This window comes from Dermacentor silvarum, chromosome 10 (assembly GCF_013339745.2).
Source record: "Dermacentor silvarum isolate Dsil-2018 chromosome 10, BIME_Dsil_1.4, whole genome shotgun sequence".
NCBI classification, from domain to species: Eukaryota; Metazoa; Arthropoda; class Arachnida; order Ixodida; family Ixodidae; genus Dermacentor; species Dermacentor silvarum.
In genome coordinates, this window is record NC_051163.1 from 68,026,892 (window position 1) to 68,054,813 (window position 27,922).

The following is a 27,922-nucleotide window of genomic DNA, read 5'->3' on the forward strand; positions in this document are numbered from 1 at the left end:
TGTAGGGGGCGTGAGCGCTCGTCTCCTCCTCTATCCTGGCAGTGGCTGTTGCGAGATGAGCCTCTGTTTTTAGTCATATCAGTATTAGCCGGCCCTTGAGGTTCCGGGGATTATGCAGCACGTACGGTCAGCATCGATGATTTACGAATCTTGGGTTCTACAGAAATGTTGCCTTTCCTAACACTGTATGCCTCTGGACAGTAAAAAGCCAAATACGTTATGCAAGTCACACATGCTATGATGTATTGACGGCGAAGAGCCAGACAGTGACAAATTCTGAGTTAAGCAACTACCAAAGAAAAGTTGACTTTCCTAACAGTTTGTGCCTCTATCCAATAAAAAGCTACAAGCACTATGCAAGTCGCGCATATTATGATGTACTGATGGCGAAGAGCCAGACAGTCACAAACTGAGTTAAGAATCCACAGTATACCTTTGGGCGCGCTGGTCATAAAAAGTAAGAATATAACTTTTTATCGGGTGAACTTGTCGCAAGAAAGACGGGCAACACTCAAACGATGACAGCGGCGAGAACCATCGTCAGTTCTCGAATCTTAACTCACGAGTCAAGCCCACAGGTCATAGAGTTTCGTACAAAATTACTAGAGAGAACTGTGGCGCTGGTGTCCACGGGAGCTCCAAGCATGGCGGTTCATCAGCCAGAGTGGGAATTTCGATGGTTAGTACACGGATTTGCCAAAGCTTTGACCTTATGGCTTCACAAGGTGTTTGACTGCAAATTGATGATTTCGGGTAAATATAGCGTTATAAAAGCCACAACTTGCAGTTTTTATGTATGAGCACAGAGTCTGAGTGCTATCTGCATTTATAAAAGTGAGATTACTTAGAAATTTAGGCCCATAAAAGCGGATAAAGCACAGTAAGCAAAGCCACAAGAACGTCTGAAGGCACAAGCACGAACGTTAGACAAATCCATGTCCTAAGCATCATTCCCATGATGGCTGAACGATAGCAGCGCCAGAGCTACCTCTTGTAATTGAAGTAGGAACTCTATAACATAGGCTATTTATGCATCAAGGTACACAGTCGTCCAGTGTAAAAGGAAATGCCTCATTAGTATTCAGGCTGGTATAACTTCAACATGCCTTCTACTTCACGGGGCAAATGTGCCAAATACGACACCTGATGATGATACTGATAAAGGAAATAATCGTTCTCTTTATTTTGCGCTGAGCATCAACTGCTATAGGCTCTTGAATACTAATCAGGTGTTCACCCTAAAGTGACGGGCCCTGTATGTTACTGAGTAATCACTGGTGCTAGTGCACATTCGAGAACGCACAACACTGCTTGCGTGGTGCAAGCAATCTGATTCGACATGACTTCTTCGCTATAGAATCGGCAACCAGTATAAGGAGATTTTGTATCGGTACGCATGTCCTGCACCAGGACATAACTGGATAACAATGATAATCTGGTGAAAAAGAATATGTCTGTGAAATTACTAGTACAAGCTGAGAATACCGATTACCCAGGGTGCAGAAATATCGAGCTTTTTCTCGCATCTCATGCCCCATAAACTTCTGACCCCGATAGCGTGTTGAAGCATCTGTAATTTCAGCCCCCAAGCAATGTGCTTAACGATCACTCCTTGACAGGAACTGCGCCGTATTGTCAAACAATCCTGGACTCCCTTCCATTGATGAATGAGGCTGAACCCCTTAAATCAGGCAGTGACACACGTCACCTAGCTGTGACTATTAACATATTTAGTACTTTGTGGAGGGTGAAATTTCACTCCTGCCTTGATTTTAACCACTAATCAGATAACCTCTGTTTGATTATTTCTACCCACTTAAAGTCTATTTTGCCTCCACTGTCGCTAAACCCCAATGCTTTGAAAAAATCAGCCCTGTTGCTGGGCTCAACTCCACCGAGTTGAGCCCAGCGTATTCTTCATCCTCGGGTGAAGAATACGCTATGCTTATCAACAATTGACGTAAAGTGTCAACGAAGCGCAGAGACCACTTCTGCCGAAAGGCGGCACTGCCGTCGCACTGCTTCAGACAAGGTGGAGTGTTGAGTGAAGGAAGGTTCCTGAACGCACGAGACTTCCAACATCCATCTTTCTCACATGCAACATCTCAGCTAGCTCGTTGTAGAAACAGAAGGCACTTTTTGTGGAGTCCACTTACGCGTGCTGGTTGCCTTGGCGTAGAGGAGCTTGGTTGCTTGCGGATGAAAGGAGTTGTGCTTGTAAGGAACCAGGACGGGGTTTGTCTTGTGCCACTCCGGTACGCTGACCTGAGGACAAGGACTCGTGAACTTGCATTCCCGTACATTCAGGGCACGCATTCACTGAGCGTTAAAACTGCACGTGTAAATTATTACTATCGCAAAAGGCTGACCTAATTCGCTTTGGTGTAAATTTCAGTATGTAGCCATACAGAATGCGTCCTGAAATGCCTTCTTGCCATCATTTCTCTTGGCAGCAACCCGCACAACCTACTTCCTTTAGCACAACATGATGCAGTTGCAAATTACGGTGATTGTCTCACTGAGAAGGCAAAAATAATAATGCTAACCAAATAAAGTATTACTGCAGCACGCTGCAAATTATATTTATCATCAAAGAACACCTTCCGTGAGTGAAAAGGACACGGAAATTATCTTTTAGCTAAACAACGCAATGGCCGGTGCGCGAGAGACCTCCGTGATCGCGACTATTGGTGGAATACGAGACATTGAGAATATTACTATCGTTATGATGTACGCCGATTGCTCACAGTGCAAAAAGCAGAGGATTTCTCATACTCTGTGTTGTATGTGTTTCAGACGGAGCTGCTTAAGTGCAGGCACTAGCTTTGCGACAAGGTATCACAATTATATCTGTGCCAATGATCGTGCACCACTGTACCAAGTGCCTACATTTGTGAACCAACATAAATTTGGCCACAGATTCACAGAAAGCACAGCTCCCTATGCTGCCTTTGTCCTTTCGGGAAAAGCTATTCACTTGAAGTGTGCAGAATATAATAGTTTTCAAAGAGAATTTCTGTCCCAGCAATAAGCGTCATTATTGCTTTCTGAACTGCCATCCTCTAAACCATATGCGCTGGGTATGCTTATGTCAGGAACATTGTAGATCCACAAAAGATTCAGAAAGAAAATAAATCCAGAAGAGAGTGTTCGATACAGAACATGACCACCTAATGGCAATTTTTTTCTATACTCCTGAACAATTTTCCGCGGTAATGAAGAGAAAGCAGGAGCAGAGCTCCTGCCCATGTGCTTCTGCCCATATTGACAGCGCTTTCAATTTCGCCAGAGTTTCAGTTTCCCACCGCACATACTGAATGGTGCTTGGTGTAGCTTGGTGTATTTGTGACGGTTGAGTGCTTACCAGGACTCGGAAGACTAAATAGAAAATAATGAAATTCAAATTTGTCGTACTTTATGTCTTACTTTGGATAAGCGATCTTGAATTTCTGTTAATTAATGTGCTTAATGCTTGATAATGCCTGCCTTTTAAATTATTCTGAATCATGTTAGTTTATTATGAACCGGTTTTTATCAATTCTTCACGTATTTTGATCCTGTTTTGAGCACTTGTTTTGGAGCCTGATCGCGACGGACGCCGACGACAGCCCAGGGGCCCTAAAGTGATTCGCACTTAAAAGCAAATGGGTCCGCGGGACTGTTTTTGGGAGCGCTGCCACCAGTGCACTTCGCCTCCGTAGCATTCCCTTGATTGCCACAAAACGTTGGTGAGTACAGCAAAAACCCACAAATGGCGCAGAATTCCTCACAATTTGCGAATCACTCTCTTGAAGAAAAAAGGAACAGTTACCGCTGGCGGCTTGAAGATGGCCTCAGTTTTGTCTCCTATGATGGCCGCGAACTCAGCGCATCTTCCTTCCCGCAAGGTGCCGTAAACTTTGACTTTCTCCAGCGCCCCCTTTTGGTAGCCGAAGTAAGTCTCCAGTGGACGAATGTTGAGCGTCCGCAACTCGACAACCACGTCTACAGTGCAAAAAAGAAACGCAAAAAAGCAATAATAGGCATGGTGCAGTCAGCCTCGTCGGCTCAGCCATAACTGCAAACCCGTTGAGAGAATTGACCAATGTTTTACGAGACCAGCGAATTTCTGCAGACAACAGCGCACATAAAATGAGGACAGACAGACGGAGAGAACATGGGAATAGCAGGGAGATTAATAAGGAAAAATTTCAGTTCGCTAGCTTGCACGTTGAGAAATGGGGGAGGGGGGATATTAAAGCGATACAAACAAAGAAATGGAAATGGGCGCACGAAATTCTGAGACAGCACACATCCCTGTCACAGACTGTATCTCACAGGCCGGCAGATTGCAGCTCTATGCTAATTTACGACTAATTACAATAAAATGAACTGCTTGTCGAAAAACTCCCTCCCAGGAAAATGTCAAAGTGTTGGGGTGACAACTTTTAATACTGTAACCCTGTACCCCACCGGTACATAGCGTCGCGAGTTCCTTGGGGCTTCAGACGTTTCGTGGGCGTCACTGCCTTGTTACGCGAGTCAACATGCCAGCAGTAGAGCTGGACGAGTTGAGCTACAAGTAAGCCTATTGAAAAGGCTTAAGATACATTGACATCAGACAGTCTAAAGTGGCAAACCTTTCTCTCTGATCAGCGGGGCATGGTACAACTGTAGTTATAACCATAGAATTTCATACAATAATTACTAGAGGGAAATCTGGCGCTGCGATCGTTCAACCACCATGGAAATTATGGGTAGTACACATGGATTTGTCTGATCTTCATGCTTGGGGATTCATGCTTCATCTGGGCCTAAACTGACATAAATTTCAAAGCATTTTATACGTTTTTTAATGTAGACGGTAATAGGATTCTGCAAGCACGCAACATCATCATCATCAGCCTATATTTATGTCCACTGGAGGACGAAGGCCTCTCCCTGCGATCTCCAATTACCCCTGTCTTGCACTAGCTGATTCCATCTTGCGCCTGCAAATTTCCTACCTTCATCAGCCCCACCTTGTTTTCTGCCATCCTCGACTGCGCTTCCCTTCTCTTGCTATCCATTCTGTAACACTAATGGTCCACCGGTTATCCATCCTACGCATTACGCGGCCTGCCCAGCGAGCATGCATAATCGCTTCTAATTGCAGTCAGGAGTTCCGCTTGTCCATGGGCCCCTGGTGTAATTGTTTCAATGTCAGGCTTCTGCACAAGAGGTCCTGGTTTCGAATCCTGCGGTGGGACAATTTTAATAACGCTTATTTAATTATTTACAACACAGTGCTTTCTTAAAAAAGATCACTTTACAAAGTCACGAAGCCATTTTAAAGCCAGAAAGACGAAGTCTACGCAAATCCATGTACTGCCCACCATTCCCATGCTGGGTGAACCACCATGCTTGCAGCTCCCATATAGACACCAGCAATAGAGTTCTCTCTAGTAATTTTTGTATGAAACTGTATATTTCCCTCTAGTAATTTTTGTATGAAACTGTATAGTTATAACCACGGTGTAAGAAGATAGGTGTTCCGACGGCGCGCCCGCGCTGGGGCGAGAGAGCGGCCACTTCCTGTGACCGGAAGTGAGCGCCGCCGCTAGGGGCAGCACGTGTCCAGGAGGCCTTGGAGAAGCGGCACAACAGTGGATAATTTATGACCTCCGTCAGCATTTAAACACCCATAACCAAAGATATGCAATTTTTCGTTATTTAGATGCTAAATCCTGAGAAGGTACAAGGTTTCATGCCACTTACAGTCAAAATACCGTCATTTCGAACACGAGAGAGACGCGTCGTCTGCTTGAGCAGATGGCGCGCTTACCGCTGCTCGCCGCATCGGAGTCAATCGGAATGCCGGCAGAAATATAAGGGACGTTCCTCCAACCAAGTAGAGTCGTTCTAAGCAGGCGAACGACATATATTCATCGAAATAAAGCACTTCTGCCGCGCGTGCTCATAAAAGCGCCAGCAAACGAGCGAAAAAGTGGCCCCCAGAACAGGTGCTGCCCCTTGCGGCAGTGGCGTGCGTAGAGTCACACTAAGTGGCCGTGCCTCGCACCGCCGTCGGATCACCTTCCTTTTTTACACCGTGGTTATAACCATAAAACTTCCCACAAAAATTACTAGAGGGAACTATATTGCTGGTGTCTATACGGGAGCTGCAAGCATGGTGGTTCACCCAGCATGCTTGCAATAATGAGCAAAGAGCATGTATTTGCCTAAAATAATGACTTCAAATGGCTTTGCCACTTTGCAAACTCATTTTCAACAAAATATTGCGTTATAAATGGCACAATGCACAGTGATTATACGAGTATGCATGTTCGCAGAGTCTTATTCCCTTCTGCGCTCCGAAAAACAGTATTGCTTCGAAATTTATGTCCATGTGGTGTACAAATTTAATCCACGCCACAGCGACGCGATACCTTCTAACTGACATTAATCTCAAAGGCCCATTGTATGCGCCGGAAGTGATTGCAGAGCCGGAAAGCTATAGCTGAACAATCGCATTACAACCACACTCGAATCCGCAACAATTTCATTCATCGTTCTTTTCAAACCCTTCGTCATTGGCTCGCACGCCGCCACGCCACCATTATACCTAGAATTGGCCACTTGGCAATGCGCATAAGAATAGAAAACGGAATGTACCATCACCGAATAGGAACCGTGCTGCGCAGCAGTTGTTTGGCCTTCCTTATTGTCTGCCATTGAGCTCAGGGCCACCTATACCGCGGCAGCTCTATGGCGCTGCTCTGCTGAGAACGAGGTGATGGGTTCGTTCTCACTCGCAGCGGCCACATTTCGATGGGGACGAAATTGAAAACACTCACTCCTGTACTTAGATTTAAATGTGCGTGAACAAACGCCGGCCAGCATATCAAAATTAATCCTGAGTCACTCACTAGGGCGTGCCTCGTATTCTGTCGCGTGATTTCTTTTTTATTAAACTTATGAGTGCTCATGCTCACGTCACCTGCCGTCTCATGGCCTGGTCCACGATCGATCAGGCGTGGACCTTATGGCCGGATTGTAGTCTAACCACACGTAAACGCACGCGGGATGGGTCTCTCGTCCCTCCATTCTTTTCGTTCCGGAGAGTGCAATAGTTTAACCGCCGCCTTTTGACACTATGCCTTGCGACAAATCCCGCACATAAATTTTCAGTGAGAGCACCATACCCACCGACATACGAGGAATGGTAAACGGACAATCACTTACTAGAGACGCATCCTTGGAAGTCGCCGTAGTCGCCGAATCTTGGGTCGCGCTTGGTTCCACCTACGATGACAAGGCTGGAGCTGATGTCTACCGTGGGTCCCGAAGTGTCTGGGGTAGTGCTGGTCAGGACGTACTCCTTGCCGTCAACCTGACCGACAAGAAAACAGCAGTGTCTCACCGACAAAGGCATCGTAACATGTGCCGCACTTGTGTTCTATAGCTCAGCTTAAATTTTCGCACAGAAAAAAAAAGAAGAAAACAAAAGTACAGGAACTAACCACAACTCGGGCGTCATTTTCCACGCGTCGGTAGAGCAGCCAGTGCCTGAAGCCGTCCGCGAAGTTTCCCATCTGCTTTCCGAACACTGTACGAAAGGCTTGTAAAAAACAAGGTCAATGACTGAAATGCGGGTCATGCACAATAAAAAGGGTCTACCTTTTGCCGACGCGTGGTTCTCTTGAATCTGTAGTGCCCCTTCCGGTGTGACAGCCACGAGGACGTAGTGTTGGCTGCAGTAAGGGAGAGACAGAAAGGAGGGAAGTGATACACATGAATCACCAAAGAAATGGGATAGCATAAGGACAGTGATTGAAATAAAGAAATTCCCTGCTAAGAATCGCTGACAGTCATTCCGAGTTGTCAGGTAGGTTGGTCACATTTTTCACGCTTGGAAAGCGTTGAGATGAGAAAGTTGGCGCGCTATTTTCTGACCGGTTGGAGACACAAGACAAGGCGATACTTCTCCATAAATTTTAAGATTTCACTCGTGCATTAGTAGCCCATATGGTTCACTCGAACCTCGAAGTGCTTGGCATACATTTTCTTAATTGCACTATGGCATGTGAAATCATTCGTTAACTGTTTCAAAAAAAGTAATTCCATTAAATGGCCAGACAGAGTCTATGCTTAAATATCGAATTACATCACTGCATGAAAACCTACGTGCAATGTTACTTAATACGTTAATTTTTTAAGCAATGCCTTTCACCCTGATAACTTTTTAGACAAGTGCAACAATTAAGGCGGTTCGGAAATGTCATAACATGTTGCCCATAGAGACCTTTCAAAGAAATGAGAAGTTCACTAACCTCTGTGCATACTGTACAAGCAGGATCGCCTGGCGTACGCTTGCCTTCGCCTTGGTAGAGAACGCAAGCGCAATAGATATCCTGTCTTGCCCCGTCGTCTCGGGCGTGAACATGTACTCGATCCAAGCCTTGCCGTCAAACTGGGCTCCAATATCTGCACCGAAAAAGCAAGAATCCAGTGGTGAAGTGCAATTCGAGAGGTTTACGTGACTACCACTTTTTTATTATTATTATTATTATTACTATTAATATTATTATTAACGCGACACCACTCCGTAAGTGATCGTAATTTATCAACAGAATGATGCAGCCATTTGTGAAATTCGCATAGGCGTACGTCTGCCAAATTCCAGACGTCGCACAATACAGCCGCATTGGTCATCATATAAAGAATGCCTTTTTCTTCAACTGGACAGGTTATACATGTACATGCATATATATATATATATGTATATATATATATATATATATATATATATAAAAGCTGTAAGTACAGCAACCACGGCGTTTATGCGGAGGACTTGCAAGGTGAGGCAGCATACTTTGCCGCGAATAGCGTGAACTTCAGCAGACAAATTAACAAACAATCATTAATTAGCGTCTCTGCTAGGGCCTTGGGGCAGTTATTTCAATGGCGAATTTAAAGGCAGTCATATCTTCATGCACCTTCATTTGAAAAAAAAATTGAATATCACGCAAATTTTGAGATAGCGATAATTGAATTTCAACTGCAAATCGTGGTAATATCGGAACCGAGCGCGCTGGGACAACACCAACTAGATAGCCCAAGGCCTACGCACTGCGATCATGACGTAATGCTACCTGCCCCGACTGCCATAGAATCTAATGGGGATGCTCCCGCGTAAGCAACAGTGAGTTTGAAGCCACCGCTTTCGTTACGCCAGCCTTGTCAATGGAAATTTCAAGCCAGGTAGCATGCCGTCATAGATCGGAGTGCGTAGGCCTGTGCTATCTAGGTGGTGTTGGCTGGGAGCGCAAAAAAAAAAGAAACAAAAAAGCGGCTCCACTAGTATATCTTAAAGAATCATACTGTGATGAAATGTGCGGCGTATAGTTTGCAACTCAGCGCCTCGGCGAGTACTGGCACCTACTTATATGGCACGCTTTGCCAAAAATTCATGTGCGGCTTTGTGGCGTTTTTGGTTTTACCGCGACATGCCATCATCGTCACACACTTCCTTGCGGGCGTTTTCATGTGACGTAACAGAGAGACGCGCTCCGTTTCCATATTGGCCCGATTGAGCTTTTAAAATCGATTATGAATATCTCGAATTAGGTGCAATCTTCCAGATTTTTGTAGGAAATGGGGGTGCATTGAAATGTGCGCCTGTCTCCAAATTACCACTTTAGACAACTGCCTCCAAGGCACTAAAACATTAATTAATCAATTTGTGTTAACTGGTCTTCTGAAGCTCACGGTTTTAGCGGCAACGTATGCCAACGTTGAACTCCTTTGCAAGAATGCCACGTTGGCTGCATTTATAGCATTCTTCATAAACAAAATCTGCATGGTATAGAAAAAGACACCCTGTACAGAACAACATCGCTTGTCTTCAGAGTAACCCGCAAGTAAACAAAAAATCTGTTAGTATTGACGTTTTCAGTAATTTGAATGCGAAGGCATCTTTCACACCCTGACCCTCTAGTGATTCTCTGCAGATTCGCTTTGATAGGCTTGTATGGTAATTCTTCTTTCATTTTTACTTTGACAGGAACGTGACGATAGCACAAAGCAGATCGAAATGACCCTGCACGTACTTCGTATGCTTGCCGACGCCCGCGAGCTCACGCCTGGGCACCTTGTGTTTGCTGCGCCATGCGAGGAACAGCAGTTTGCATCAACAAGAGACTCTTGGTTCATTCAAAGACGTTTTGAACAGACTTGTTTCATACTGTGTTATTGACAGTGCTTTAAAATGCTGAAATATTGATAAACGCAGATGTTTTATTTTTACAGTCGTTAGATCAGTGCCAAACTAAGGAAAAAGCACGTTCTCTCATAACAGAACTCTGCCTCACTGAGTGTTGATTGCTCCACGCTAGGTGCATGGAAATGCGAGGCCGCCAAGCACCGACATCTGTGCATGCATAGGCACTCTGGCAAGCGTACGTACGGTTTGGCCTTTACACAGCAGATGCGAATGCATGTGTGCAAGTCAGCAAGGCGTAAAGGTATACTGATTGCTCTTTCAGCACAACGCTTATTCCTCGGGCTTACTAATTCACTAAACACGGCCCTTTAGGCGAGAACTGCAGCGATTTCTTTTTGCACATATTGACACCTCAGTCAGTACCTCTCAATAAATCAAGCTAAAGTAAAATGGTAATAATTAAATCTTCAAGATTTCGAAACTTCGATCTAACTAAAATCAAGGCGCAGGCAAACGATAAAACAAGCAACGCCGGCCAGAATAGCATACATGTAAAAATGAGTTCTTAATGCGAAATGAGCGCTGAGGCTCATGCTGCTTTTACGTTTCTTGTTGATTTTTCATGCAATTTCTGATGCCTAAATAAAGTAGCCCACAATAGCCTGCTTTTCTCGCAGTGCTCGCACTAGCATCAATGAACTGCAAACAGGTAAGCCATGATCTTTTTTTTTTTTGTAGCTCTGTAGCATAAAACTTGTTCAGTAGACTGGCAATTTATTCAGCATTCAACCAAGTCTCTACACTGGCTCATACATCCAGAGACAAAGAAAAGTAAGGCCAAAACTCCCTAATGGGAATTATCATAGATGTGCGAAGCTTGAGCTCGTTGGCAAGACTAGCATACTGTCATTTATACTGCCGCTTTACTGAGCGACTTAGGCACAACGCTCACTCTCCTTGGCCGCGTCACTTTTCTCTCCATACAAACTGCTTCTACACACAGCACGGCGACGCGCTTATGACGTGACATCGCTTGCGCATGATGTGACACTGCCTCCTGCTGCCTTCGAGACTGTCACACCAACGGGACCTTGATGATAAGTGGGCACAGGTCCCTCTACAGCTAGGTGACCTTGCGATCCCAAATTGCCACTAATTGTACTTTGGCCACTAGCACGACCTATAGCACGACTTTGCACCCAGATCTGGCTCCAAGGCTGCACACTACTCATCTTAATACCGCTTTCCGCTGTAATGAGAGTTTTATTTTGTTATATAAAATTAACGAGATTAACGAGATAAATTAACATTATTAAAATAACAAGCATTGTAGTGCACGTTAAAGAACCCCAGGTGGTCAAAATTAATCCGGAGCCCTCCACTACGGCGTGCCTCATAATCAGAACTGGTTTTGGCACGTAAAACCCCAGAAAGAAGAAGAAGAAAATTAACGAGAGCGCTTTGAAACGTGAAACTTGCCTATTGCATTCCTCATGACGTATACGTACGTTATATATTAGGCACGTTTTAGCGTATCTGAACATGCTACACTGATCCTTTTGAGACTGACCGTAAAACCACCTCTACACCGTTGTGTGAGTAGCCGTATAATGTTTCGCACTAAAAGACAACGCCAAGTATTTCAGTAAATATATGCTAAATACTGTAAACCCCAGTTATGGTATCGGAGTGCACAATGCCTCCCACATTTGTAGACAGTTGAATGCTTGTCAAATGTTTATACAAAAGATTTGCAGTCTCGAAGATTACATAGTCATGCCCAAAGTTCCGCTGTGTCGAGATGCTTGAACTCTACCAACAAACCCACGTACTATGAAAGGTCAACTGGAGTTTAGAGTAACGACAGCTTATTCGCTCGGTTATACCTCAAAGCACTGTTTGTGCCAGCCTTGCATCAATTTAGGTCATACATGAGTGTAACGATGATCTATGACTCACCAGTCTGGCAGATGTCTCCTTGATATGACGTCATGGAGCAGTCGCAGCTTGTCAGGTTGTTCTTCCAGTCTTCGATGCAGAGACCGCTGTGATGACAGGGCTTAGAGTCGCACATCATCTTGCAGCCGGGCCGTATTTGCCCTGGAAAACAGGATAAAATGGAAACTTCATTGCCGCTTCATGTCAATTTTCAATCCGTAGTGTGGTACTGTCTAACAGTAGACTCGCCCATAAAAGTTTGCATTCATATCTGTATACTGTAATTAGTATTCATACGTTAGTACCGGTAGAATGCGACTGTTGACTTGTTTTTTCAAGCATATAGGTGTAGGGTGCTCATTTAAATTCTTAAGTAAGTTTCCCTCTCCTGTTCCGTGTTCCCTGTGATTAACTGGCCTTGACTGAGGAATACAGAGAGCGGTGTGTGTTACAGACAAGACGGAAGTATCCGATACTTTAGTAGAAATTAAAAGAAAGAAATTGAGTTCTACAGGGCCATGTAATGCGTAGGCAGATAACCGGTTGTCTATTACAGCTAGAAACTGGGTGCCAAGAAATGGAAAGCGCAGTCGAGGATGGCACAGAATTAGGTGGTATGATGAAGTTGGGAAATTTGGAGGCATAAGGTGGTCTCAGCTGGTGCAAGACAAAGGCGGTTGGAGGTCGCTTCTTCCTGCAGCGGACATAATTAGGCTGATGAGGATGATGATGGTAACGATGCTGCTAGTTCTAAGAAGCGTCGAGACAAGCGAAACTGGAATACGCTTGTCTTTGTAGTGCAGTGCGTATCAAAAGTTTTGAAGCAAATTCTCTTCCGCCGATATCTCTCGTACCATTCTACCACAGGACCCTTGCGCTCAAAGACAGAATATAATCAAACATGCTGCGCCCTTTTGCCTTATCAATGGTCTGGTCATCTGACATTTTCTTCTGCGAATCAGTAGTCAAAAGGCACAGCTTTGTTGAGTAAACACATTTGTGCAGTCACGTACTGCCTACTGCAACATAAAAGCCAACCGGGCACGCCACCACGTAACCACACTGGCACCCGCCGTTATTGCCACGATTACGATGAAACGGAGCTTGCTTGTCCGTATAAGAAATACCGACGTAGGCCACTGTGAGCTACATCAATAATTATACACTGACTAGAGTCATCAGTTAAAAAAAATGACAGATTCCATGCTTATGTGGGAAACAGTATAAAGATGTTTGCACAAAACGTAACTCTAATGACCAAATTGCTTGCTGAAAATGACGTATATAAAGTGCAATTGTACGTAAATAAAGTCCCAATGACATGAGCGCAATCCAATATCTATGCAAACGTAATGCGGCAAGGCAAGTGTAACGTATTGATGCAACTGTTAAGAAGCAAGCGTTGTGTCTATTTAAGGGCGACAGAGTTGCACATTAAAGGCACACACCCACCACGGGGATAGCTTATGTTGCCAACTCCATGTGTAATGCTTTGTTGCCAACTTCTTTTTGCCTGTGATAATTATAGACCCTTTTGCTGTTCACAAACATACGCCCTGGACGGCTTCCGGTTGGGCTCAATGACGTAGTCCACTAAATATAGCGAGCAAGAAAGGCAATGACGGTGATATGACACAGTAGACTGATATAGACATATAGATATAGATAGACACAGTAGACGGTGATATACACAGTAGACTGATAAGGCCCGTGACCGGAAGTTTCTTGGGGGCGCACTGTCGCTGCTGTTATCGCGCGAGCGAAATCGTCTATAGTGGGCTGGGATGCCAATGGGACGGCAACGGTGTAATGTCCGACAGAATGATCACGATGAAACCACGTCAGTCTGAAAACCACGGCATGACGACTACGCAGTGACCACAGCTGCATGACGATGACGGCATCTAACGACGACTTCATCATTACGAAGTTGTCACGACTGCATGTGAAGATAGAATGATGACGAAGCAGCAAGGACAACAAAATGAGTGACGCTGACTGAGTGACGATGTCGGAACAATCGATGAAATCACAAAGGCTTCAGGACCGCGGCATGGCCACGACGGATTGACGACAGCAACTTTGACGGAATGCCGACGACACTATGATTATGATGACGTGAGGACATTCACGACGACGTGAAGACAACCAAATTAGAATGCCGTAAAGGCGACAAAGTGGCAAAAATGGCACGTGACGAACGAAACACGACAAATAAATGACAACGATGGACGGATGACGACAAAGTGATGACAACAGAATATCCTCAAGTATCTCGTCTGCGCTATATACTCTTTTCGTGGAGAAGTTTGTGCCACAAAACCGAGATGGCGCTTTCGTCGGCATGTCGCACGTTGTCTTAGTGAAAGCACACGAATACGACACCAATAGCACTTGCGATCTGCTTCTGTACGATCAGCTCCCGGAAATGCAACTGGGTTGCCACTGACGCACTGCGCTTTATTCATGCTGCAAAATGTGGAGCGGTGGAGTAAAGACGGGTGCAGTATAGCTGGCTGCAAAAATAGTCACCAGCATATTGAGGAATAGAATGAATCTGTGTGCCCAAGTTCAAGGATCACTGATACATAAGGACTGTCTGTGTTGGCAGCCCTTCGCGATGCACAAATTTCCTCGAGAATAAAAAAAAGTCCCTCATCTGCCAGTGTTGTATAGCTTACCTTCAAGAAAAGGACTTCAACTCTGGAACATCGGCAATGGTGAGTACCGCTCGTTACAGTGACTCTGGCTGAAGTACGCCGTCTATCTAGTCACCGTCTACGATATCCGCCGAAACGGAGGTTTTATGTGAGCCGCACTGGCGTCATGTACATTCAATGTAAACACGGAGGTAACGGAGGTAGCTGAGACAAGCAATGGACGCGTCACCGCATGATGAAACATGGCAGCGCCCCTGGTATCGCCGCGAAAAGGGTCTATATCCACTGACAAATGAATGACGACAACGGCGTGCAGATGAACGTGTTTGTGAGTTGGAGATCACGTTGGGTGGTTGTGCATATCATCTGCCACCCCCATGCGCATCGCTTTCCACTATATCCGATGTTGGTCAGGACGGCAGTCATGCAATACAGCAGCCACCACCCAGCAGCCAGCACCAGACAAACAGCCAGTGGCACATAATCAATTATCCAAGTTGTATAATGGGCAAGACAGCAGCAGCCAGCAACCTAAAAGAGGGGAGAAGATACAAGGGAAGCTACACTTTAATATCAAACTGTTACATTATTTGTCCATGCTCCAGAGCGCAATAAAAAAGGCAGATCCTATGCACTGTGAGAATCCTTATAGGCGAAGCTTTGTTAAGTCTGCTAGACAAAATGCTGTAGTATGATAAGAAATGCGTGGCGGATTTCCGCAACGAAGGCGTCATTTAACAGTCATCAGCCAAGGTGTCGTACCTTGCAGATCGAAGGTAAGTTTTGTCCGGGGGCAATAATCTCGAGCGATCGCTTTCAGTGATAATATCACCTTCGCGACATTTCGCGTGTATCAGCACCGTATGATTCGTAGTAAATGATTGAAAAGCGTTCCTGATATTGTACGAGAGTAACGAGCTTGGCACAGCGCCAGAAACGCTGTCGACCTCATATACGCTGACACGTCTGGTGCTGAGTCGCACGACATATCGTGAAACTGATAGCATACCCGATAGGGACAGCTTTCGCTCCGCGAGACAGTCGACGTCTGGGTTTTATGTTGTGCATCATCGAGTATCTTGAATTTCAGGGTGCGTTGGACTGACAAAAGCGATCCGGCTTTTAGGGCAATAGCTCTACTACTCTAGGTGAAAACACAGAAAACGTCTGGTTCTGTAAATCTGACCTTCAAGCTCAGCCAAGGTCAAACTTAACATAGCCTGCCACTACCGGCGTCTGCTGCGTATGCCGCGTGGGCGACCATATCTTGAAAGCGATCTGTGATGTGACCAGAGTGCACCAAGTGCTGGTAGCTTCGTATGCACTGTGCTTTCGACGCTTAGTTCTCCTTGAAGCGAGACACAGCATGAAGGTCTATTCGCTTGCTGCTGCTGCCGCGCCGAGCACCGTCTGTGTGTAGTCTTGTGGTGCAATTGCAGATGCGGTAGTTGCCAACGGCGCCGAGCAGCATCTGTGTCCTTTCTAAAAGCAAGCAAAACCGTGTTATCGCTCGACGAACTTGGGCCGGTATTTTGTAGCGATGCCTTGTAACTTTTTCTATACTAGTCTTATCATCCACCGCTCACGGCCGGCTGATCCCATTGATAACGCAAGTGGACCTGTCGCTCTGACCACTGACAAAGCGCGATAAGCGAGAAAAGGCATTAGCACCGGAAAGGCATCGCTACAAAATACCGGCCTTGGCTTAACCACGTTCAACCACGGCATATTTTTTCTTGAGTCAGCAGCCGCATTTGTGTACACCACGCAGGAGCTCATGAGGAACAGTCGTTTCTGTTGCTGCGACAGGCTTTATCCACATCGCCGAAACTTTGTTGTCTTATTTGTAGTAACAGTAGTGCCGCACCACGGTAGAAGATTGTCCAACGTGGTAGCCCGAGGAGAGTCTGCATAGAAGTGGGACTAAAGAGTCACCACAGGCGGTATACACTGTGTTTTCAGTTTTCCTTGTTTGTTCACGCTGGTTGACAAGTTCCGAGATAGTATTAGGCTGGGCGTGCTCTTGTAGTGTACGACGTGTACGAGTGAGACGTGCAAGCGCTGTGGTCGCCCTCATGGCATCGAAATTTACTATTTTGAGTCCTGCCCATTGCTGCGTTGTCAACAAGTGGAACTGCGCTGGATATATAATGCGCGGCTGTATATATATGTATGTATATATATATATATATATATATATATATATGACTCAGCGCAATAGTTCGTGAGCAACACCGATATGGGATCCCCCCACGAAGTGCAAAGTTTCAGTTGACGTCTTGCGGACCTTTCGGAGCCATTTGACGCCCGAGGCAAAGGAATGCATTTCAAGCTCTAGGACTCCCAACCCTTCTGTTTTTGATATATTTAGCAGCCAATCTTTAGTCGAAATGTCGTGTCTGCGACTAAATTCCTTCCCCACTTGTTCGTTACAGGCATGCAGCAACACTTTTGTCTTGATATCTCGAGGCCAGCATTCTGTGAGTAAGCATGAATAACATCAAGAGGTTCTTTCAGCTGCTGGTTTTGCATACCAAGGTCTTTGTGTGCTGACCAGAGTGTTATATTGTCAGCATAAATCTGGAACTTGATGTTGGGAATCATTTTCAGTCACCATGCGAGTGGGCAGGCATAAAGGCTATAGTAAATAGCAACGGCACAAGTGCAAAGCCTTGCGGCACTCTGCGGTTTGACGTGAACAATCCACCATCATGCGCAACATGACCCACGCATACTGAAAATGTCCTGGAGCTCTAAAATGATTGTGCCAACTTTGTTACTCCATGCGATAATCCGAGATCTTCCATGATTTAGAAGTATTGTCTTGTACTCGACACTGTCATCGCCCTATATTCATGACCATGACCGTAAGTACTAGGTGGCTGTGAGGTGAGACGTATTAGAGCCCCTCTTCCTTACCCAAATATGGTCTGAATCGAATTTTACCTGGATGGCACTTATTGTGATGTTCGAGTAACCATAAAAGTCGGGTGGCCAGCACTTCACTCAAAAAGCTTACAAATTATCGGTGACAAAGAAATGGGACAGAGTGCCTGAAAGATCGTTGGTTTGCTTGGCTTTGGGATGGTTACTACTACCGAGCATTTTCATTCAGGTGGAATGACTCCCTCAGTCCACACTCTATTCATTACATGAAGTAGAGCTTCAATGACATCTCCCAACTAGCAGGAGATATTCTCAAACCCTGGCGATGAGTGTGTCTTTGTACGATCAACGGCAGTGATCAGCTCAACTTTGCTACTTGATCTGCGGGCCGCACACGGAGCAATCAAAGCCGCCAGTACGCTGAATTGGTGTCGGTGTAGACACCAATTCGTGTCTACACCGACTCCCTCAGGGCTGCACAGCACCTCATGAATGTTTGCAAGACACCATGAATTCGCGAAAACATGCACAAACTTCTCAGGTCATCCCCGTTCACCGTCTGTATGCACTGGGTGCAGGGACATGGTCAGAACCAGTACTAAGATCTCGGGGACAGAAATTCGCGCTATAACTCCGCACCAGAAAAACCGCCTCACAGCCTCCCCTCAGTACTGCGCTCTATCCTTTTAGCTTAAATATCCCTTGTCCGTTTAGACACAAGCGCCTTAATCCCTCTGTGTGTCTGTTCCCTTCCTCGTAATCTTTCTGAAGTGGTGAAAATCACACTTCGGGGAATACAGGCTGAGGCGACTTGCACTTTCCGTCACCTGGACATGGGGTCCAATGCCTGAAGATTCATTGAATTGTCTTGAGTATTCCGTTCGATGCTTCTACAGTGGACAATCACCACCTCTTGTGGCTCTGCCCATGAACGAGGGTTACTCGACAGAGTTTGCTAAGAGCTGCCAAACTACAAACGGATCAGGCAGACAGTTCGCCAAGTCACTAATGCAGTTCCTGCATGAGGAGAGCCTGCACGCTTTCATTTAAATAAACAACTGTGCAGGCAAACTTCACACACACACAAAAAGAGACAGAGGCAGAAGATGACCACATGCACAATCACGGAGGTAAGCAAAGAGAGATTCACTTTGGAATAAATGTGATATCAGAGTACTTGGTCTTGTTTTTTAACACTTTTCCGATAAGAAATCTACAGAATTGCTGTTCCGCAATCTACAAAGCAAATCAGAAAGTCTTTGCCCCTATTTTTTACTATCCAAAATAAGGTACATACCGATAATTAATTACAAATATACGTGCTATTCTACGTACCTTACACTATTTTTCCACATGGTCCCCACACTGTTTAAGACATTTTTCCCATCACAACACTACATTCGAGATGCTCCTGTGGCAGAATTCGTCTGGCTGACTGTGGAACCCCCATCGGACTGCTGTCTGCCTTCACGGCCTTTTGCGAACTCACAACACTACCACCACTTCCCACTTCTCAAAGCGAGACACCTTTCCCCATACGTGGGCTGCATTTCCGTGTGGATTTCGATGGGCGTTTGCCCCTTGCTCCATAGAAAATTAATCACACTTCGTTGCTCGAATGCCGTGGACGTGTGAAGCACAACCGCCATCTTCAACAACTGACAGCAGCGCCGTGCCCCGGAGCTACCGGCAGATAAGGCCGGGCTGGTCCAAGAAACGTCCACTGCTAGGAATGGATATGTTGACTTCGCATTTAGAGCCGTAATTTGGCTTTCATAAAATAGGAGGAAAGACTTTCTGATTCGCCCTAGTTTGTTACCATCATCAAGTCTATTGAACACCCACCATACAACTGAAAGCACGTTTGCGCCTGACTCCCCGATGCGTAACTTACCTTTGGTAACATTTTGGTTCTCGACGTCCTTGACAAGGTCCACTTGAGTGGTTCCGATTCGTAGTCCCTGCAGACAGCCGACCAGACCTGGTAGGTTAGTGGTGGCTCCAACGAAGTCGACGCCTCCCAAGTACATCTGGCTGTTGGGAACACTCTCGAACGTTCCTCTGGCCGGTTTCACGAGTTCTTGGCGCAAAAGAGAAAACATGTATATTTTGTTTAATATCTCTAGCTGATCTAGTGTAAAAAACACAATTTGCAGATCCCACGCACTGTAGGAGTCTGTATCATGCGAAACATTCCGGCGCCTTCCCAAGGTTCGTTCGTGGCAGCTATGGAGAGCGAATGCATCCAGTTCTTGCTCTCGGTGTGTCGGCGTCAATGCCATCAGCGTTCGAGAGAACGCTCACCTGTGCCTGCAACATATTTTTTCGTGGGCGAACAGCAAGACGTGCAACGAACGAGCGAGTGAGTGGGCGAGCAACAGCCTCTCCCTCCTCCTCCTTCCGGTTCCTCCACGCCCCTCACTTGCCCAAGAGCACGTGCAACTTCCTTCGCCTTCCCGTGACGAAGAAGCGCGCGAGTTAACAAGCGACAGTGAGCCCCCGAGGAGGTTTAAACAATAAATTACTAGAGGGGAAATGATGACCCGAAGGTCAAGCTGCACCACAGCTCTCTTAGGGGGGGGGCGGCACAATAAACAACTACTGTAAAGAAGCGCTTTTTTCATATACTATCATATACCAGAAAAACAGATTTAGCAGACAGATAGTAGGCTCATTTTACCACACAGATACCTATCTACGTGAGTATGTCTGTATTACTGGTTTTAGTAGTGAAATCTGAACATCCTGGCAAATTTTATTGGGGCCGATCATCATCAACACTCAGAAGAAGTTAGTATTTTCGTTGGGATCAGCCAACTTTTATTTTCTAATTAGCCTAGCATGACAATAACAGAGTGAAATCACTTAATCTGTAAGTGGACATCACCCGACAAGGCTCTATTTCAGAGGTATAGGAGGGGCTAAAGTCCCTAGATATTTTTTGCTTTAAAAAGAGCAGAAAATCTAGGGACTCTAGGAGGAGCAAGCATTGGCTTCACCTGTCCTGGTAATAAGCTGCCGGAGCTTCCACTCCAGCAAATTTTTTAAAACCTCCGTGTGCGCTCCCCACCCTGCTTTCCAGCCTCCCCAGCCACTCGGTTACGGGAATACCTCACGCAAGATGGTTCCCCCCCCCCAAACCTCCACATTTCTTGCCTGCCCATTTTCGCAACTCAGTTGCCGGAGAAGTAAGCATGCCATCCTTTTGTCCCTTTGCATCGGCTTGTTTCTACACCTTCCCTGCCTCAAGTTCGACTACCGTCCTACCGACGACCTACCACGAAAACGGCTGAAAGAGTCAACGAAAGTTATTTTCTTTAAAAAGGAATGCTTTAAAATCAAATGTGCACTACCATGACCATATGGAACACACACGAAATGCACTTTCAGCGTGTAGTCTAGGTTATCCTCAAGGGCCTATTTATGTGTAGGTCTAGGGAGAAACGGCACAGGAACTTTCCTGCCATTTTTTTTCTTTTCTTTGTCTGTTGTGATTTGTTTACTCTTACATTATAATGCACCTATTTATGTGCGTACCTAATGTAGATATATCAAACACTTCATACGTTCCTACCGTATATTCTGTGGGTAATCTTGAAGCATGATCCACACACTGGTGCCCTTTATAAAAAGCTTGAAGTTTCTCTTAGTGCAATGAAGTCAAATGTGCTTAATAAATCGCAATGCCTTTATATGTTCTACATCAATGCGTTTGCCCGAAGAGGCTGTATGCAACATTAAAGTATTTGGAACTCCGTTTGTCTTTGCAAAACAGAACGGTCACACCAAACACAGGTGTATGACGCACAGGGCCAGACAAATTTAAAACACGAAAGTAGTTCAAATTAACTGTTCATGCTTAGAGAAGCGCGTGCCGCTAACGCTTGAAAATCATATTGCTGTTAGCTTTTGTGCATTGCAGATTATAGTCTAATATCTCTTCCATTAGAGAAAGTGTCCGTTACGTAAAATTCGTACCCATCGCAGATCGCCTCGAAGATGAGGCCCCGCGGGTGCACACTTCGGCCACATAGCAGATCGCTTTCAAGATACGGTGCCTGCGCGGCAGCTGCGTCAGCAGTCAGCAGCAGCTGCAAAAGCAGAAGGCGCCCCCCACCCCTACCGTCTCCGTCGCCTCCTCCCTGTGCACCGCGAGTGAACGAAGTCCGCGCGCTTCCGGCCGCCTTCCTCTCTCGCGTGCGCGAGATTAAACTGTGGTTGGCGGCTCACCCTCGCACGCTTTAACTCACACACACAGCATGCGGCGCGCGGCGATGGTTATATCGCCGTCAGACTTTATACGCAACCTCACGGTGACGACAACGGCAAAAATGCGCTTGGAGTGTCCATATAATTGCTATCGCAATAAAAGAGGGGGAAGCAGAGCGGTTGCATCTCTCTCGCTGCCTTTTATATCATGTTTACCATATGCCGTAATAAATGCTGAAATACATTCCAAATGGCGAGACTACTGCGATATCCAGTTACTGAATAGGAAGACGTCTCCACTATGATTCCCGCGAAGAAAAGTCACGTGACGTAAAACCATCGCGTCGACCGCGGACAACGAGCTAGCACTAAACGCGTCTTAGTGACGCCTCGTGTGGGCGCTTCTCACCACGCTCGCGCTGAACAACACTTACCGAGCTCCTCTCCTTTAATCCACGGATCCTTGTAGTAATTGCTGAGAAAAGCCATGGGGTGGGGTATGGTGACGTTGTCGCCGTTCACTTGCAGAACAGTGCGGTCAGGATGCCTGTCCACAAACACCTGCACGATGCGACCCGTTGCCAAATCTGAAAGCAAATAAAAAAAAAGATTGCAGTTTCGTCGATAATGCGAAACAGTAACGGGATTGCTAGAGCATTATTACACGCAGCAAGTCTTGCGCCGTCTTGCCTGGTATCGGTTCGAGTAAAATACAAAGTCGTGCCTAAGCATACTGCTTTTGAGAAGAACAAAACTTTCTTTAATGTCGGCTTTAGTCACTTCGTGTTTCTTTGCGGCAGGCGGCGCTACCCATGAGTAAACAAGCGGAGGGACACTGGCTTCGTCCTTCTCTTTCCTATCCTGCTTTTCGCATTTGACGGCTGGCTTTAAATAAATTACTTCCCCTCGGCGGTGAATTATACGTAAGCTGCAGAAGCGGGGGCACCAGCCAATTATGGGAGCTATAGCGGCGCCACCACGCTCTCCAGGCGATGTATTATTTTCTTCTGTAGTGTCTTTGGAGTGACCAAAGTGTCGGACCGAAGCACGGCTCCCAGTAGGGGCATTGGACATTTTAGAGCAAAGCTGTTTTTGGCTAGGGTTCCATGCATTTTTCAACTCCGCCAGGAAAAACTCGGGTCCCGAATTGGATGCAAAATCGCTTCATTCTAAGCAAAACCTAATACGTCTCATCACTTGGATATGCATTTTGAGTAGAGTAGTTATCAGTAGGCACCAATTTCAAGATCAATAAAATCTCTGGTCGATAATAAAGGTTTCTGAAAGATTCACCACTGTGCAGCCCACGTCGGCCATGTCTACGTTCACCCCGCCCTCTGATTGTTGTCGTTCCAAGGTCGTGCGTGCCTAGTTTCCTTCCATTCTCCCGGGGCGTTGTCGGAAATACAAGCTGTTGTTCTCTATTTTGAATTTCACTTCTCTCGTCGTAATGGGGGGTCCGCGTATAGTGCGCACTCCCGAGGAGCAGCGCGCCTACGAATAGCGACGGCGAGAACAGATGCGAGAATGCAATCAGCGGCGGCTGGCGGCTAACATCGATGAAGATGGTTCCCGAGAAGCCAGCCGCAAGCAGCTCGCCATGCAAGACGGCGCAAATCGTGCACTCTGCGTCGTGTGCTAAACAGCTTCGCTTGTCATCCACCTTCACAGAGTGGAATGGCTCATTATTTTTGTTTATTCGTTTCGTTATAATCTAGCAAAGCGATTCGGGATTCCTGTGATGGACACTAGTGGACATCAAAGTGATTATGGGGGTGAGCCCATAGCAGTTATCGCTGTAAAAGAGTTTCCTCCAACGTACTGTGTTGTTAAAGGTTGCTATGACACCGCAATAATCTCCAGGCCAGCTAACGAAAACTGTCTATGACTTGCAAATGCAATATTCGCAATTGCTCTACAATATGTTATCGCATACAAAGGTGAAAAAAAATTAATGCAGGAAAAAGTCCAAATGCACTAGTGTCGTAAATGAACCATTAGTGGAAAGAACTGTCCCTCGTGGTTTCACATAACACAATTCCCTTCCAAATTGTTTTACTCACATTCAACTGCTTTTCAACAGAAAGTTTATTAAGCACATTACAAGCTTAAGAGGAACCCGTTGAAAAGTCAACTAGAATTTTTGTCAGGGTTCGCCATAACAAAACACAACCATTTTCTCAATTCAGTGCGAGTGCATATAAGAGAAGGGTCGGAATCGTAGGCAACGTCATCTAAACCAGTCCTGTTTAGACATACGAGAAATAGCGATACAGCTCCTGTTTCCTTAAACTCCAACCTGAGTTCCCATCTGAGCACGAAGACCTTGGAACGCCAAGGGAAGACCTCCATCTGCCGTTATACTACAGCCAATAACAGACACCAAAACCGACGATGGGCTGGCAGGATGCATTTTGGCATACCAGCCTATTACAGTCGGTCGAGGTCGTCATATTGTATCTGGTGCTCAGGCGGACGACGCCAATCACACCTACAGACATTTCTAGGAGGCTATGGTTTCTAGGTTTCTGGTGCTGAACACGAGGTCAGGGGTTCGATTCCGGCTGCAGCGGCCGCATTCTGATGGTACCGGGACGCGAGAATTATACATGTACATATAACTTGCATGCATCACAAACTTTATGCACAGGGCAAACTTTCGAATTAAAAGAGAGAGAGAAAGACAACAAGAGAGTGCTTGTGCTCCCAAATTTGGAAGTTTTCATGCTGAAGCTCCAAACTAATTCATTCCATGTTCATCATGCTCAAGCTCCAAACCACATTATTCAATGGTCACCCAGTGTCGACCGTTATATTCTTGGGACCATAACCGTCGTTCGCGCTATGCGCCATAAGAAGGTTGCTGCACTTTTTGAAGACGACTGAACTATGCAACCACCTCTGATTGCGCAGTGAGCGGTGGCACGTGTGCGCGCGCATTACTTCTTCTTCCTTACATTCTTCCTTTATTTTTTGTCCTTCTCTGCCCGCTTCCGCCTCCCCCAGCGTAGGGTAGCACACCGGGTGCAACCTGTTTAACCTCCCTGCCTTTCTGTTTCTTTTACTTTCTATCTCGTGCAGCATGTGATAGAACACGTGACATAATTTTCCAGGCTGGCGCGGAATGAAAACAGAAAGATTAGCCGTTTTTGCAGAGCTTCAAGGCGTTGCTTGAAAACCAAGCCAAAAATGTATATAATAAGCAGTTTTATGTAGAATTACGCGAGTTGCCTTTCCTACGTCATACGCAAATACTTTGCGACACATTGCGATGTGCGTGACTTGAAGACCTGCAGTTTAAAATAAGGGCGAGCTAAACTAAACAAAATGGATGGATGGATGCTGTGAGTGTCCCCTCTGAAATGGGGCGGTGGGTTGCGACTCCAAGCTATTTTTGCTTGTTTTGCCTAATGGCCCTTCCTATCTTCTTTTTTACAACCAAAAGATTCCGTGCATCAAACTTTCTGTACCATTATAGGGAACTTTGTGTTTGCACACCACCGTGGTTTGTGGTCTCCATACTTTTCTGCCACCAAACCTCCAATCGTCTTTTACTAATCTCTGTTGAGGTCATGTTTACTTTCCCCCTGCTATCCCTGAACCCAAGAGCTTCAAGGAGGCCAGCGGATCCTAAACCGGCAGCCGGGTTGATATCGTCACATTCTAATAAAACGTGTTCCACCGTTTCCCTAGCTTTACCGCAGCAAGCACATCCTTCTTCTTCCTTGGTGTACCTCGCTTTGAATGAACGAGAGCACGAGCGAACAAACGTTTTCCTTGCCGAGCGCTCCATTTACCGCATGTCACCCTTCAGACACATCAAAGCTCACGCACAATATCACGCGATGCCTGGAATAAAATGCCACCAGAGCTAAACTTGACGCTTGCTTCGCGCCGCGCATCAAGGCCGCGCGTCGACACCACTCACACTGAACACGATTGGCTGGTTCTCCCCCGTGGTACCATGAGCACCGGCCAATCGAAGCGTCAGCTAATTCCCATCTTTCCCTGCAGATGGCAGTAGTCGTCTGCTCGTTGACTCACGGAAACGACGAGATAGCAGAAACAGGTTTGACTCGAAGTAGAATGCTTCGCATTAAAAAGTAACGCGCAACGAAAGAAAAGTTAAGCGGAACAAAATAGTTATGTAGAAGGCTTTGAACTTCTGCAATGAAAGCTCACCAGGGGCCTCGACGAAACCTTGCACGATGGTGCGCTCCGAGTTGAAGGTGAAGACGACGCGCTTCCGCTTCTCGAAGTGCAGCTGCACGAAGTTGTTGAGATGGTTGAACGAATACAGGAGCAAGGCCTCGGACTGGTAGGTGCGGAAGCTGAGCAGGATGTCATGTTCAAGAACGGGATCCGACACGTTTCCGAGGGTGGCCCGGTGGTAGCACGAGCTAGACGTGATGAACGTCATCGAGTTCTCGTTGAGGTCTAGTCGAGGTTAAGGAAGAGGACAAAAGAGAAACAGAGCAGCAAAAAAATCAGAAGGTGAGACAGCAGCGAGTCACAGCAATAAAGCAAGAGCGCGGCAGTTCTAAACATAGGCTAAACGACTGAAATAATTTTACAAGTAAGATCTTGGGCTAGTTGATACATCTTTAAGCATACGAAAATACGAACACCAGAAAAGTACAAAATCTACGTATATACAGTGCTACAAAAGTTACTCTGATTACATCACTGAGGCTGTATTATCGGTGCACGCAGACGTCATTTGCAAGAAAAACCAAGGTAATCCATTAACTAATTAAATGAATTACATTATTTATCTACTTATTTATAAACTTTACTGCACATGTTTATATTGGAAAGTTGACGTGAACAGTCCTAACAGTCTAGTTCTATGTTTCCTGTGTTTCTACATTTCAAAACAGCTGTGTAGGCCGAAATAAGTGGCGTACAATTATACATTAATTACACTGACTACGCACACGATACCGTGAAACAGGCCTCTCCGTCCAACCCCTCTGTATAACGTGTAAGTGTGACGTAAAATAAAGCTGCTGTTGCACTGCCCTCTTCCCACAATTTTATGTTTAATTAGCGCTGTGCGCAAAACCAGGTTGCATGCATAGTCACTTCAGCAGCCGGGGCTAGACGGACCACCTTTTGGTGCCGTATTGTGAAGCTTTATTCGCTACACTACTACGTCACAGTGAGTATGCACTGCAAGCCGTAAAGTTAACGTGTAAATAGAGTAGTAAACGCCGAGTGGCCGGATGAAAGGCGGGGATGGTGTAAGGATGTTATTTCAAGCACAATAAAAAAAAATGTCCTACATATTCTCGCTCTTTTTTTTCTGCACTAGATTTGCCCACGAACGAGCCACATAACGTTTTGCGGGTGCCACAAGCAGATTCTCCTCAATTCGTGAAACCGCCGTCAAAAATGATTCCCACTGTAAGCTGCACTATTCGCCCCTATATATCCTATAGTGTGTCACGTTCTCTTCCCGCACTGTAATATCCTGGTCGTATCGTGAAAGCTCGTCCAAACCGGCACCTTGACTATCTTGTCTATGCATAAACCTGGACGAACACGAGAAAAGTGACTTTACGTCAGTCCTTACACTATTAAGCCGAGTAAACTTCTACCAATGGCAGGGTAGCTGATACAGCAGCTTCCATGGCTACAAAATAATACAGTCAGCAGTTTCGAGAAGTTCGTTTCCGAATCTGCCAATGTGTACATTGACATTCTCCACAGTTTCATCTCGCAGTGCGTGAAGTATGTTTTCTAGGAAAATAAGGTGAACGACAAAGCATTTGGTGTAAGTTTGCCGGTGCATGTCGCTTAAATGGCGATACCAAGTGGACATGCCTCGAGCACTGACCCCTATCAGTTCTGCACCCGACATGTGCCCTATAGAAAATAAACAAAATTGAGGACAGTGAAATTTACATAATAAAGCAGTTGGTCAGAGACTATCGCATAATTTCTAATGCCTGCCAGCCGAAATAGTGTGTCACCTAAATAGAGCCCTCTTTATCTATGTACTGTACATTACTCAAAGATATTTACTCAGACGTCTGGTATAAAC

The 27,922-nt window shown here is 45.8% G+C and overlaps 1 protein-coding gene across 8 annotated transcripts in view; it reads right to left on the reverse strand.

Moving 5' to 3' along the window:
• Positions 1–27,922, reverse strand: part of LOC119465963 (axotactin-like) — a 213,231-nt gene that overhangs the window by 35,487 nt on the left and 149,822 nt on the right. For 6 of the 8 annotated variants that reach the window (XM_049656830.1, XM_049656829.1, XM_037726445.2 and 3 more), the window contains 10 exons: positions 26,059–26,313; positions 22,311–22,463; positions 19,562–19,747; positions 12,143–12,283; positions 8,292–8,445; positions 7,639–7,712; positions 7,482–7,579; positions 7,204–7,351; positions 3,812–3,984; positions 2,157–2,265 (listed from right to left, as the gene is read on the reverse strand). In XM_049656830.1, coding sequence (XP_049512787.1) covers positions 2,157–2,265; positions 3,812–3,984; positions 7,204–7,351; positions 7,482–7,579; positions 7,639–7,712; positions 8,292–8,445; positions 12,143–12,283; positions 19,562–19,747; positions 22,311–22,463; positions 26,059–26,313 — 1,491 coding nt within the window. The remainder of the gene's footprint in view (positions 1–2,156; positions 2,266–3,811; positions 3,985–7,203; positions 7,352–7,481; positions 7,580–7,638; positions 7,713–8,291; positions 8,446–12,142; positions 12,284–19,561; positions 19,748–22,310; positions 22,464–26,058; positions 26,314–27,922) is intronic. The other 2 variants (XM_049656832.1, XM_049656833.1) reach the window with 1 other exon arrangement.